The sequence below is a fragment of the Mustela putorius genome, unplaced genomic scaffold (genome assembly GCF_011764305.1).
Source record: "Mustela putorius furo isolate JIRA1106 unplaced genomic scaffold, ASM1176430v1.1 tig00003983_pilon_pilon_pilon, whole genome shotgun sequence".
In the NCBI taxonomy this organism is placed as follows: domain Eukaryota; kingdom Metazoa; phylum Chordata; class Mammalia; order Carnivora; family Mustelidae; genus Mustela; species Mustela putorius.
Window position 1 is genome coordinate 8,552,987 of NW_025422123.1, and position 14,142 is coordinate 8,567,128.

Below are 14,142 nucleotides of genomic sequence, written 5' to 3' on the forward strand. Positions count from 1 at the left end.
AGGTGGGAGAGCGAGATTTTTCTTCTCCTATAGAAATCCTAGACTGAACGCAATCCGGGGCACGCCTGGGAGAGGCGGCCGGATCACAAACTTGGAGTGCTCGCTCTTAAGCCTGCGCAATCTATGACTTCTGACGGAGACGTTCTTGGGGAACCCCACCTCCCAAAGCTTCACATCCCCTGCGGAACTAACCCCTAAGCCCACCCCTCCGCCCCCCCAGGCACAGTCCCATCCTCAGCATCTTTCTGAGCCAATGAAGTGATCACTCAGAGACCACGTGTGTCGGTGCCCAGGTTGTCCAGCCGAAGGCCTAGAGGGAGCCGGAGGTGGGACGCCATCCGGCGACAGTAGTGCGGGGTCGCGCTCCCCCTCTCGCTGAGGTCGTGGAGGCGCAGCCCGGGAGTTGTCCTTCTCCCCTAGGAGCTGTCCCTCTCCCCCAGTAGCCAAACCCAGCTGGAGCAGCGGCGCCCCCTGCTGCCAGTCGTCGGCGGAAGTGCGAGGCCGGAAGTTGCGTGCGCCCCCGGCGCCCACACGGTGCGTGGGAGAGGTCTTTCGGAGCTCGAGCGTGCCGCTATGGCTTCCAGTGGGGTCGGCGTGAGCGCTGCTGGCGCGACAAATGAAGCACCCGAAATCCCGGACAACGTGGGAGATTGGCTCCGGGGCGTCTACCGCTTCGCCACCGACAGGAACGACTTCCGGAGGTAACCGAGACCCCGGGAACTTGTCCCTTTCTGGTCCTCCGAGCCTCCTGCGTTATTTCCTCTACTTGCTGTCTTCGCCCAGGCTGGCCCCTCTGCGTTGCCAGCGTCTTGGCTTCTTAGTGGCTCTGGCTGCGCTTTGGAGAGGCCCTTGACTGGTAGAGTTCCTATGCAGCAGAACCGATTTTTTTCACCCTGTCCTGGGGGACTCGGGGAAAAAGAGGCGCCAACACAAACAGACTTTAAAGCCCTGGGCGAGTGCTTAATTGGCCTTTGCATTTGATTCTGCTCTTATTAGAGACAGAAACGAACTCTTAAGTAACCGTGTAGGTCTTGGGCAACCTCACTGTTGTAAAGCCCTGCGGTCCTGCGATTCTAGAATAGTGTTTTTCCTTCGATAGTTTTTTCCAGGTGATGGTCTTTTCCCCCAGTATCTTTCGTTAATTAAAGACAAGTGGTTCAGTGACCACAGGATTAATGAAGTGTCCTTTTCCCAGGAACTTGATCCTCAATTTGGGACTTTTTGCTGCAGGCGTTTGGCTGGCCAGGAATTTGAGTGACATTGACCTAATGGCACCTCAGCCTGGGGTGTAACCAAATAGGTAAGCACTTAACTACTGCTGTGCGTGTCTCGGAGCTTTAGAGGCTGAGAGAACCAATAATTTTTTACCATCTATGCACAAAATACAGAAAAGAGACTTGACAAAAGTCCCTTGACTAGCCCTAGTTAAATGTGTTACAGATGTTGCAAGAAATTTTGAGTCTCTTACTAATTTTCTTCCAGTACTTTTTTATATTTCTAATGCCACGTGTTGTCCTGTGGTCTGATTGCAGACACATGGAAGCCCCCCCGTGCTGTATTTGAACCTTCCGAAAACAGAGCCTCCAATCTGTGACTGTCACAAGACTTGCCCTGATGGAAGTTTAAGTTTCATACAGAGGGGCACCTTTCCTGCCCGACTGATTTCCTTTTCTCCGTTGAGCCCGCTCAGAACTCCGTTCTCTGATCAGCAGTCAGATTTCAGCCAAAGTGTTGTCCTCTGTTCTGTAAAGTTCTGCACATAGTTCCCAAGTTTCTGCAGGGGGTGATCTTTGTGCTTGTCCTGAGGAATAACCTAATGGTATTTTAACAGATATTTGGAATAAAGACTGCACACAAAGAATCATTTTATTCTTTTAATAAGAAACTTCAGCTTACAAAAACAAGGTGTAAAAAGTCAAGATTTACAAAAATCATAAAAACATGATTTATAGTTCACACTCAAGAGACAGAGACAAGCCCCAAACAGATTGTAACAGAGGTGGTTTGCTTTAAAAGGGGGGAAAAAAAAAAAGAAAAGAAAACTGTAGCCACTGTACATTGATGTCAACATAAGGTGAAACTTATTTTGGAGGAATTTCCACTTTTTTGAGCAGAACCAGGGGAAGAAGCCATTTGGTGTTGCATAGCATTTTAGTGCACCAGGTGGGTTTTCCAGGCACCAGAGGGCATTGTTGCTGTCATCAGTGGGATTTGTTGATGGAAAGAGGGCAGTGATGTGCAATGGAAGCAAAGTGTAAGCAAGCCTGGGCAGTGGGCACGGAAGTGTCACTGCCTGAGGAAGCTGCTTTCTTCACAAGGAAGTAGAGGTTTTCTTACCCTAAATTCACGATAGTGTCACTGTCCAAGAGTTGGGAGTTCTTTGGAAATGGAACGTATGGAAAAGACTCATGTAGGCTCAGGTAGATGTGGAGATGGTAGGCAATTTTATTCCCAGTTAATTTATTCTAAGCATTTAAAAATTTTTGTTTTAAAATTTATTTAATCTCTCTGCACCTAACATGGGGCTCAAACTCATGACCTGGGTATCAAGAGTCGCATGCTTTTCTGACTGAGTCAGCCAGGCACCCCATCTACTAGTCATTTTTTAAAATCCTGCTTTTCCATGCCAAGTCTCCTTTGGAACTGGTATGGGATTAAAGGACATAAATTGGAAAAGAGGGGGATCAGTATGAATACACCACAGTGGCCTAATTATTAGAACTGACAGATGTCTTACCGATCTGTTCACAAAAGGTAAATAGGACAAAACAGTCCTTTTTGACCCTACCTGTGTAAATCTCATTAAGAAATCTGTTTGAGAATGATATTGTATATGTATATTGTACAAAGCACCATTCCCTTGCGGTAATCAGGCAGGTCCCATTTGATTAGTGTGAATCAGGAGGAGTGTGAGTGTGTGTGAATTCAGGCCTGCAGACGGCTTACCATAAAGCCAAGACCCTCTAAGAATCTGTCTACACTGGGACCACAGATAGTTTGACAGGTGTAATAGCCATCTTATTGGGTGTTAAGATAAGGGTCACATACATGAGATCAAGGCTTAGATTGAAGCCATCACCTCCCAAATGGTGACCAGGAAGGAAACTTTAAAGCCATAGCATAGATTCTAAGCCCCTTCAGATCTGCATCATACCACTGCTAAAACAAGAAATACTGGCACCTCCTGTTCTTCATAGAAACAGATCCTTAAAGTCTGCAACCTGATCTATTCCTGTCAGCAGTTCTACTTTATAAAGTTTTTTAAAAGTTGAAAATGCAGCAAAAATTAAGACATGGCAGCTTCCAAAGCACAAGTCATATTTCACCCAAAATTTTGTTTTAACTTCAAGTAATAGTATTTACTGTTAGTTGGTTTATAAAGCCATAATACTGGCAAGGTAAAGTTTCATTTAAACTGGCTTAATTCCTCAAAGTGTTAAGAATTTAGCAAGTAAAGCTATCAAATCTACAATCTCCCCAAATTTCAACGAATAGTCATTAATTCTGTAGATTAAAATGCTGGCTTTCACCATTCCAACACAACATCCTCCCCGAGCGAAGTCAATTTCACATCTGTCACATGGTTTTCAGCCCTGGCTGGTTAACACAGTACTACAGAAATCTCTTACACTACCTGGTTAGATTTTAAGTGGAAACATGCCAGTAGAAGAATGGAAAGAGTCCACAAAAATGACCATTTACCCCAGTGCTAGAATAGCTATGGTGTATTTAGAACAATGTGGGTTGAAGATTAAACACTGGTTAAAGTCAGAGCCCTAGACCAAGAGAATGGTTAAGCGTGAAAGATCTAAACTAAACTCACAGTCATATTTAGAAGATGCTTTCAGCTTTAGTGCTGATTTCAAAAAGAATCTGAACCACCAGGGAGATGTATACTTACCCAGTAAAAAAACTAAGTTGCCATGGGAGATTCTGCTCCAAAAGTACAACCTCCTCACCTAATTAGGCCAGGAATTAGGCTGAAGGAACCAATTATCAAATGTGCTTTGAGCAGTGAGCTTTTTAAACACCCTTTGGTGAAGTCTCGTGAGCTCAGTGGAAACCTTAAGGTCAGTGTGAAAGAACAGACTGTAAACAGCCTTGCAGGTGAGTGGACTGGGTCTTCTCCCCTTCCACAGCCACTCAGCACCATCCCAGTCGCGCCTGCCAGGGAAAAGGGCTGGGGGGCCAGGACAGGTTCTTTGAGCCTTCTCTTTTGCATATTACACAGTGCACTGGCTTGCTATACAATCTAAAGGTTCACATATAGGGGATTGTGTCCTACACTGCTTCCTGAAATTTTGTGCAAAAGAACCTCAGAACTAATTAATGAAGGCAATACTTCAGGAGGAACCATTTTTGTTCAACCTCTACTATAAGTTGCCCAGCATTAGGAAAAAAAGGCCCTTTCTGAACATTTTGTGCTCTCCCAACCAGCTGGAAAAGCAACCCTTCCACTCATAAGATATAACCCGACAGGGGTATAGTATATGTTTGAGAAGAGTTAGCACTCCCAGCCTACCCGAAAAGGACCGAATTAATGTTTGGAACATAAAAGAGGTGGTGAGAAAGAACAGGGTACATAGTCTGCCTTGAAAAGCAGCCATTTGATGAATAATCAAATCCAAAGATTTTGGACATTACAGTAAAATTTCAGAACTTGCTGGTAAGAAGAATTATCTTTTACACACGAGATGAAATGCTTTTAAAAATTCTGATCCCAAATGTCTTTTACACTGTACAGACCCATTTGCCACCTGAAATGACAAGGTGACATCCTTCCCTTAATCTTTTCAATCCCATGCAAACCATAACGGTACAAGGCACCAAATGTTATGAATTGTATAAAATTAGTTCACAAAGCTTTATCAATAAGTAAAACAAACTCCATCTCCCCCTCCCTGCCTGCCCACCCACATCCCACCCCCCCACACCCAACCAAGTTTTCATTCTGTACTACTGTCGACCTCTCTCAGGCTTATGCAGGGGCCTGACAAGGGCCATCCATGCCCCACTACCAGCCAATCCATTTTATTAGTTCTTGCACTTGGATGAAGCTATAAGCATAGCCAGAGTAGGGAACTCATACAATCATTGACTCTAGAAGCCTTGCCATTAAAAACAAAAATAAACTCTTCTATTGAGTCCATAGGACACATTAATCCTCCTACAGTTTTCTAATTTTATTCATGACATTTTAAGAGACATCTGGAAATTCTTTTCAGCGTGGCACTGCTCCCCTCAGCCTGAGAGGGGACTGGATCAAAACTGGCAAGAGCTCTGCCCACCATTTAATAAGAGCTTCAGTTCCTGGCTGTTGAGGGCATTCCTAATTTTTTTTTTTTTTTTTTTTTTTAAACACTAGCATGGATGCTCACCTCAGAGGCAACCACAAGTATGAGGGTCAAACTAGATTGAGGTAAAAAATCCTTTTTGAGGGCCAGGGTGCATTCATCTTGGCTGGCTACAGCAGAAAGTAAACACACCAGCCAACTACAAAGGGTTCCTGGAACAAGACTCCCAACTAGTCTGGGAGAAGCAGGCCCCGTAGGTTCAGTTAGGAGATCTCGGGTTTGATTTGGCAGCATCTAGTCAACGTCTACCTGGTTCTTATCTTCTTCTCTTTAGAATGTTTCAGTTTAAAGTGAGATGCAACTAAGAAATCCATCTACTTCCAATATGTAAATAAATTAAAGGCAAAGGGACATTTCCCTCACAACAGCCATTGGCTTATGCAGCAGGGAACTCTTTAATAAAAGTTTCCATAAATACTAACTTCTCAACAGCGTCTAGTGCTGCTGCCTCTGGGTACCTGAGGTGTCTGTGACTGCAGGGGCACCTTCGAGAGTACGCAGCTCAGTGAGGACTCTGGTAGTGGTTTCTATTCCAACTCATTTTAAACAATTTTATGAACTTGTTAACAGGTGCTCAGCTAAGTCAAGCATTTCTTTCACAAAGTTCTTAAGTCTGCTTAATAATTTTTATAAATATTTGGTATAAAACTATTTTTAAAAATTAAATTTGAAGATCTTTTAATTTTTCATTAAATTTCCATTTTTCTTAAGTTTCCCCCGGAAACACCCTGAGGGATGAAGTAGATGCTCTATTCTTTTCCATTTGTAAGTTCTCTTTTTCTAGAATAACAAATACAGCATTCAAAGAAAGATGAGGCACAATTTATATTTTCCTTTTCACTCTCCTTGCAGTTTTTTGCTTGTTTTGTTTTGAGTTAATGGGCTTTTTCATTGCCATGAAAAGTCATCACCAAGACTGCCAACTTAAAAATGTGGATCTAGAGAGTATAGCTTTGCATCAGAGCCTCTGGCAGCATGGGCAGCTGTGACACTTTAAAACAGTGTCCAGGAGGGTGAGCCCGGGCCAAGCTTGTACAAAGAAGCCTGCAGTAGACAATATAAACCAAATAGCATAAAAAATGCCATACGCTATCGCTTCCAAATAAAAGCTAAATATTACAGAAACCTCACAGTGTTGGAAAAAGCAAGTTTAATTTAAAATATAGTCACTCCCCTTTCTTTATCAGGGTGAGCCATTTTCTGTCTGAATTTCCTCCATGTCTCAGTGCTGTCTGACAGGTCCTGTGGGAGAGTCCATCTCAAAAGAGGTCAACAGCAAATGCTACAGATCTGCTCTGGATATGGGGCTCATTAACACCCCTAAGCTACAACCCTCATTCTTACCCCCTCTTTTCCCAACTTCCCACCCGTCCCCAACTCCCTCCACATCTGCTTCCTTCAAGTGACAACTGTACTTCTACCTGAATTGAAACATTAGGTTGATACACTCAGTCAGAAGATGAGCATTCATAGTGACAGGCTGAGGCAGGCTGCAGCAGCCCCACAGTGAGTTCCGGGCTGCATTCACTTTTACTGCAGGACTGAGAAGGGAAATTCAGTGGTGCCTGATGAGAAGGAGGGCTTGGGGGCAATTTCATTCCACTTAGAAACTGACCCAGTATAAAAAGAAATATGTATCTTACTAGCACTTAAGTAAAAGACAGGGCACTCTTTTTTTCTTTTTTTTTACCCCCTCAGATGGACTGAGTGTAGGAGGGTAAAGAAACAGTAAGGATTATCAAATTTGGGAGGAGAACAGGCTGGGGCCAGCAGCAACGAACTGTTCGGACATATGGGGGCAGATTCCCAAGCCCTAGAAAAGCCTAAGTTCCCAAACCTTGTGCTGAACAAGAATGTTCCAAGCCCTCCAGGTGCAAGCTAAAAGCTGCAGGCTAAGAAAAGCTATGTGCTGCACCAAGGTGAGAACAGGTGATGGGCATCCAAGGTGAGAACAGGTGATGGGCATTCAGATAAGGCCTGGTCCACCAGCTATCCCTGCCTACCCTCAACTGAATTCTGAGCCAGCCTCAGACAACTGACCTAAAGACCAATTTATACCAAACCATGTGCTTATCCTATACCTGAACCAGGGATATGCTACAGAACTGGGCAGCCAGGGGTGCCCTTCAGCTTGGCATGCAGCTAAGAACATGTCATGGACCAGTTGATTGTTTTCCCATATGAACTGCTCCTTTAGAATGAAGGGATGTTCAGAAGACGAGGAATGATTCAATGACAGCAGCAGCCAGGGAAGGTAGGACACTTGAAAAACCTCCCATTTTGCATGGGGAAACTTGCTCTATGCATCTCATTCCACTCTCTCACTGCTAGTCCCTAAAAAAGGAAGTTTGCAAGTTGTCAGCCCTTGAGGGTTACTTCCTTTGTGAGGACAAATCCTTATTATTCACTTCCTGCCTTGGAACCAATCCCATCCAGCAAGCTGCCAGCCCAGGGCCCCACCTCTCATGCTCTGTCCAGGGCTGTTCACATCAGGAGGGTTCTTCTGGGGTCACAGGGAGGTCCTGGTTAATGGGGGAATCATGTAATGGAAAGAAAACATGGCTGCTCTCCTGGCTGCATATGATCAATTTACCCCCTCTTTCCTCCACCCAGATCCTCTCTTTTCAGAAGCAACTGATGAAAGAATCTTCATAGAAGTTACTCCTTCTGTTTTATCAAAGGAGGGAATTCCCAAATCCATTCAAGAGAAAGTGACTACAGATTTTATGATAGAACATGAGTCACCTAGCACCTTCTGCTGTAGTCCCAGTGAGGCAAACCTAGTACTCTGTTCCTGCACTAAACCTTATTTCCTGTAAGAGGAAAGATATATGAACACCAATAGTTTAAAAGCAGGCCAGTCCTTGAAACGTGCCTCCCATTCAGGGGATGAGCCGTGGTCTGCCCTCATCGTTGTTGCTGGACTGCACCTGAGCTTGGAGTTGGTTTTCTGAAATTCTTGCATTGCCCTGAACTGTTCTTTGAGTGTAAAAAAGGATGTAGGCTTGAGTTTTGCACACTTCCTCGACACTGCATACATTCAGCTTTGAGTCATTGCAGTGGACCCAAAAACCTAGGAAACCAAAGGAAAGAAAGAGAGAAAGTGACTACCCAACTTGTATTTCCAATCAGCAGGCAAAACCAGGAGATGAAGAAAGGGACAGAGGAGTTCAGAACAGAACCAGCCCCTGCCTGGTAGTGGGGGCGGGGAAGCAGGGGAGCCGGGAAGATTGGTAAATGAAACCAACAGACTTCCCTGCCACCTCTGGCTTCAACTCCACCCCAGCCCACCGCAATACTACTTACAATCAACTGACTGTAATTTTTGTCCTCATTTTATTCAGGCTTTTTCATTGCCCACTAGGGCCTGCTACAAAGGCAGCCTGAAGACTGGGAGCTAAGAGATGGGAAGAGGAGAGGCAGAGGTGAAATGGACATGGAGGAGTGGTAAAAGGAAATTTAGAAGGAATAAAAAGTTATTTCACCCTGGCCGCCTTAAGGGCAGCAGCGGAGCCCATCCACCTCAGTACACAGTATCTGGGAGGCTGTGCTCTGGGGGGACAAGGACTGAAAGCTCCTTAGGCGGGACCTTGTACCACCATACCTCCTATGGTAAGGACACAGAAGTGCTCAGGAAATGTATTCAGCTTTATCATCAGCCAGGGCTGGTGAAATTAATACAGTATCTCCATGAGGTTACGAATAGCATTTCTGCATAACCACGAAGGAAACAGAGGTCTGCAGAAGTATTAATAACAATGAGAAACCTCTAAAATCAATTGAACATTATGTTCTAGGAACCATACTAAGTACTTTTACATGTGTCAGTTCCTGTCCATTCTTAGTACAATCTTCTGTTGTCACTTAGTGATATATCCAAAGTCTGAACCCCACTTTCACAGTTCTTTCCACTAGATTTTCATGTATGTAATATCCCCCTATAGATGAAGTAAAAGGAAAGCGATGGAATGTGGACACACCAACCCTTTTCCGTGTTCCCCCACCCCACAGAGTCGAGCGCACGCACCTCCCTCTGTGTTGTAGCAATAGGCTGTGTAGTGTCCTGAGCCAAACCCTTTCCCGTGATGCATGACCACTGCGGAGAGATCATAGGCAAAGGTCTCTTTGTCAAGAGAGGAGAGCATGTCCCTGCAGCAGTAAGGTTCCATGGTTAATACCTGGTCAAAGACGACATGGACCCCAATCTTCTCTCGATGATTACGGCCAGACCACCTAAAACATGGATAGAAAGTTCTTACTAGTAAAAAAATGCCATGTTATCCTAGCAAGAGGAAGGTAAAACAGGGAACTGAGAATACATAACCTTCCGGATGTGGCTTTTGCATCAAATAAAACAGTGATCGATGTCCACATATATTTCCTGTGAGTGTTCCATAATGTACTCTGAAACTAGAAATCCCTAAAACAAGCAATTCAGGCAATAATCTTTTCGTAGTTTACTGCCTGCCCTTCTTTTCACAGATTATGCCATATTTGGTCCTGAAGGTGATTCTTGATAAGCCCAGGTGAGGCTAGAGAATCTCCAAGCACAGACACCCAGTACAGGCTGGCTGATGGGACAGAGCCGTGTAAGCTAAAGCCCTCTCCTGCCCGCTGCCCCACCCCCCTTGAACATGCCTCACTGGGCAGGAAGCATTTAATCACTATAGAAAGTGCAAGGTCTCTAGGGAACAGGCTTCTCATCCCAACACCAAAGAAGACATCCACCCTCACCAAAGCCTTTGAGGCAGCTGTCCCCACAGCTCACAGCCACCTGGAAGGCCCCAAAGCAAGCTCACCTGAATCTTTTAAGGTGCAGCCGGAGAACCTGAGGTAGTCTGTAGATCATTAACTGCTTTCTAGCTTCACTCAGAACAAGGGGTTTGGGATTGGATTTTCGTCGTTTGCCTATATGGTTTGGGAAGGTATAAGACAGATTGTGAGGAGTCTCGTTCCTTCTTGGCTATGGCAGAGACTATGACTTGCCACCCAATATGCCTTATTTCTCAGTAGTAGGACCTCGTTTTATCTGGGGCAGTGCTGTGACCCCTTGTCAGTCTGCATTTCCCAGCCCCACATGCCTGCCTGGTATGGCCACAGCAGTTCTCCCAGACACAGAAGGGATGACCATGTGATGGCACTCTTAGGGTGACTGCAACTGCTCCTCTTGGACCACGAGGTAACCTTGGGGAAGGAAGCCTTGAACTAGTCACGTTGAAAGGTGGAAAGAGCTTGGGTCCCCAGTGACCATGCAGCTACTATGCTAGTCCCTGAATGTCCTTCAGACTTCTATGAACAGAAAAAAAATTATACCTAATTTTAAAGTCATTATTTGAGTTAACTGAAAACAACCAAACCTAATCCTTATATATCCACTTCCAATTTTTTTTAAAGAGATTTTATTTATTTGACAGAGATCACAAATAGGCAGAGAGGCAGGCAGAGAGAGATGGGGAAATAGGCTCCCTGCTGAGCAGAGAGCTGGATGCAGGGCTCCATCCCAAAACCCTAAGATCATGACCTGAGCTGAAAGCAGAGGTTTAACTCACTGAGCCACTGAGGCGCCCCTCCACTTCCAAATTTTTGCATCAGCAACCTCCAAAACTGGTATGGGTTTTGGGTGATATATTCCCAATATCATGGATTTATTAATGAAATATACTGGAAGGTCGCTGCAACAACACGCATGCAGAGTAGATGCACATGTCAGGGTTCTATCCCTTTATATATGGGCTTATTAGCACTTAAATTGTGATGCACCAGAATGTAATTTTAAAAGTTTTTGTTTTCATCAAGTAGGCCTAATTCTATTTCCTGCTCACAGCTAGTTGTATGCTGTTCAAAACTCTCATCTTTCGTTTCCTCTCCTGTAAAATGGGAATAATGCATATATTTCAGGCTTGGAAAAAAAGTAAGAGGGCACAGGATTGCTAAAGGACAGAATATTTAAACAGATTCTTTCTTCAGCATGATTTGTGACGTATACAAATATTTTCAAAAGAAACTGCTAGTTTCGTAGTTTTATGCTTTATCTAGTTTTTGAAACATGTTTCTTGGATAAAAGCACACGGCTGGATATGGGAGGAAAAGGTGGACAGACTGGCCAAATTCATCCAGTCCAAAGAAGAACCAGTGGTTAGACTCTCTTTTTGTTTCTAAAGCTACTGAATTGTGAGGGGGAATGCATTTCTAAATTACATCAGATAAACAATGGAAATAAAGTTCTCTTAATTTCCATGGGAAGCCTTCTCTATACCCATTTACTGACAACTGCTCGGTTTTTATATTAATTAGACTAGTGAATGGATGGGAATATAAAACTAGTGGTCCTCTGTGCTGCCTGCTAATTACCTTTGAGATACCATGGTCTCAGTGTCTGAATAGCTTGACATCTAAGTCCTGTCTATACCACTCATGAAAGGCAGCAAATCGCAGCCAAATGATGCTTCACAGGGCTCCCTGGGACAATAGGACGTGTGGCTGCTGGTTCTCATAACAGGCTGTAGCAGATGAGTGTGCCAGAGAACTTTTCAGTAGGGCTGGTGGTCATGATATGTGGGGCATGAACAGAAAGAAAATTCTAAGGGGGGCCTGGCCTTCTTTTACATTCTAATTCCCCAAAAGATTTTCAGAAACTATTGCAGTGCTGCCTGGGAACCCTGGCAGTGACTGCCACTCTCAGTAGAGGGAGTATGTGAGCTAAGATGAAGACAATACAGAATCGGCTTTGTTTCCCTAAAATGAAATTCACAAAGAAAAAGAAATTACTGATTCAACTGAGATTGATCAGTTCTGTCTCCATTTGATTAAGCTGGCCATGAAGAGAGGTAGAAGCCTGATAGTTTTTAAACTTCACAAGCACAGTACAACAATGCATCTCGTACCTTTCACCATAGCTTTCCTTCCCTACTATTTGAGCTTGCCTAGAGAAATCCTGATACATTGGCACATCTGGCAAACAGAAAAATAATCCTTTCTTGCAAAAATAAATAAAAGTATTTTCTCCTTAATCCGCCTTGTCCGAGGACGATGGGAGCTAAAGCTGTTAACTTCCTTCTGTTCCTCACAAGTAAAAAGCTTTAGAATAATCACTACCTTAAAAAAAACAAACAGATACTGTTCTAATAAGGTAATTTAAGTCACAACCTTTATATCTCAATAAGGAACAGGGCAGGTGACTCTGTAGTTAACCAAGTACACCATATCAAATTTTGTTTAAAAATGGGAGAATAATATCAAGCATGATTTTTTGTTTTTGTCCTGCCTCTTCAAGGACAATAGGTTTCCCAGAGTTCACTATTTTAAAAGACCATATATGCAAATATTCTAATAAGGGTTATCATAAAATTGTGGTTCTCAAAACTTGTAGTCACAACTACTTTATGGGTGCAAATTGATCTCAAGACATCTATACAATCCATTAATTTTAGTTTCCAACCCCAAATTCGAACTTCCAGGTATTTGCTCTGCATTTCCTCTGTACGTGTTGGGTTAGCAAACGCACTAAGTGGCAGTGTGGCAAGACACAAGGAGCTCTACATAAGGTACCTACATAACCACATGGAAAGAGTTCCACTTTAAAATGAGAGCCTTGACAGAGAAATACTGTCTTACGACCTTCCCCAGATGCATGGCATGTGAAGGCATGTGAAGAAACAAATGCAGAAAGTAACCATGAAATGTATTATGCACCTTCTGGCTTGCCTTCCTGGTCTCATACCAATCTATAGCATCAATTCTGACAGGCTTGAAATCTGCAAATACAGTACAAGGCACATGTTTCTGATACTGTAACCCTCAAACAAGCAATGCTACCTATCTTTAGATGAAATCAAAACTGTCAGATCAATATTCATGAATTTAATCAGGACCTTGTAGCACTACAAAGCTAAGCACTCACATTCTTAGAGGCTCATTTCAGAACCCACACTTGAAAATGCCTCCCAAGATAAGAACTAATGTCAATCACAGCAGGAGTCAAAGGAAGCCCAGCTCTTAAGTTTTGTTTTGTTTTATAACAAATGATGACCACACGCTTGTTTTCAGGAAAATGGGAGAAAAAAATCTTTAAAAGATGCTTTAGAACCACTCAATATTATCGGTGTTACTTTGGACTAAGAGGGCAAAAACAGCACCTTACACTGACAGTCCAGATGCATGTTTCCCCTCTCCCTCTCCACTTCTACCCCCCCAGCACTCACTGTTACACTGGTCACAAGCGTAGATTCTCCCTTCCAGGGCCTCTGTCTCTGTGAACTTGGCCAGCATCTCAGTGAGCAGGCACTCTGTCTGATTCAAAGGGACAAACCCCTTTTCTATGCAGTGATACCGTTCAGGGAATTCCAGGGACAGATCCCAAAAGGGCTCAATGGTATTGGATTTGTAATTGCATGATACACATGTGACCTAGAAAGAAAAATTTGATTTACAGGTTATATAACCTCCATGCTTCCCACATACATTTTTGCTTGATTTATACAAAACACATAACTTACCAAAACTAAGTGTATAGTTTTCAAAAAAACTTTAATTATAATATTAAAATAATAAATGTAACCTTAAGAGCACTAGAGCATATTACTGTCAGTATACATTTCTAACTATGATGCTAGCTGGAACTGGAAAACCACACAGCACAGAGATCATTACCTACCCCTTTCTCTCTTCTCTTCTAAAGCATGCTCTACCATTCAGTGCTGTGGCAGTACAGACTGGGTTATCATGGGACCATTCTCAGATCAGTCTGAGATAGAGAATTAACAGATTCTTATCTGTTTCTCTTGTCATC

The 14,142-nt window shown here is 43.5% G+C and overlaps 2 protein-coding genes across 14 annotated transcripts in view; one reads left to right on the forward strand and one right to left on the reverse strand.

Moving 5' to 3' along the window:
• The first annotated feature begins 511 nt into the window (after positions 1-511).
• TOMM6 (translocase of outer mitochondrial membrane 6) lies at positions 512-1,570 on the forward strand. Its single transcript, XM_045071084.1, has 3 exons — positions 512-701; positions 1,196-1,300; positions 1,533-1,570. Exons 1-2 carry the CDS (start codon positions 574-576, stop codon positions 1,290-1,292), a joined length of 225 nt encoding a protein of 74 aa, XP_044927019.1. The 5' UTR covers positions 512-573; the 3' UTR covers positions 1,293-1,300; positions 1,533-1,570.
• Positions 1,571-1,861: 291 nt separating this feature from the next.
• Positions 1,862-14,142, reverse strand: part of USP49 (ubiquitin specific peptidase 49) — a 95,167-nt gene continuing 82,886 nt past the window's right edge. For 10 of the 13 annotated variants that reach the window (XM_045071068.1, XM_045071075.1, XM_045071070.1 and 7 more), the window contains 4 exons: positions 13,556-13,760; positions 10,154-10,262; positions 9,382-9,587; positions 1,862-8,427 (listed from right to left, as the gene is read on the reverse strand). In XM_045071068.1, the coding sequence (XP_044927003.1) occupies positions 8,237-8,427; positions 9,382-9,587; positions 10,154-10,262; positions 13,556-13,760 (711 nt within the window). In that variant the 3' untranslated portion in view covers positions 1,862-8,236. Of the gene's footprint in view, positions 8,428-9,381; positions 9,588-10,153; positions 10,263-13,046; positions 13,109-13,555; positions 13,761-14,142 lie in introns of those variants that run through there. The other 3 variants (XM_045071077.1, XM_045071078.1, XR_006604104.1) reach the window with 3 other exon arrangements.

Coding starts and splice junctions, on each gene's coding strand:
- TOMM6 (XM_045071084.1), top strand. CDS start 574: ATGGCTTCCAGTGGGGTCGGCGTGAGCGCTGCTGGCGCGACAAATGAA. Junction 702..1,195: donor GACAGGAACGACTTCCGGAG/GTAACCGAGACC, acceptor TCCTTTTCCCAG/GAACTTGATCCTCAATTTGG.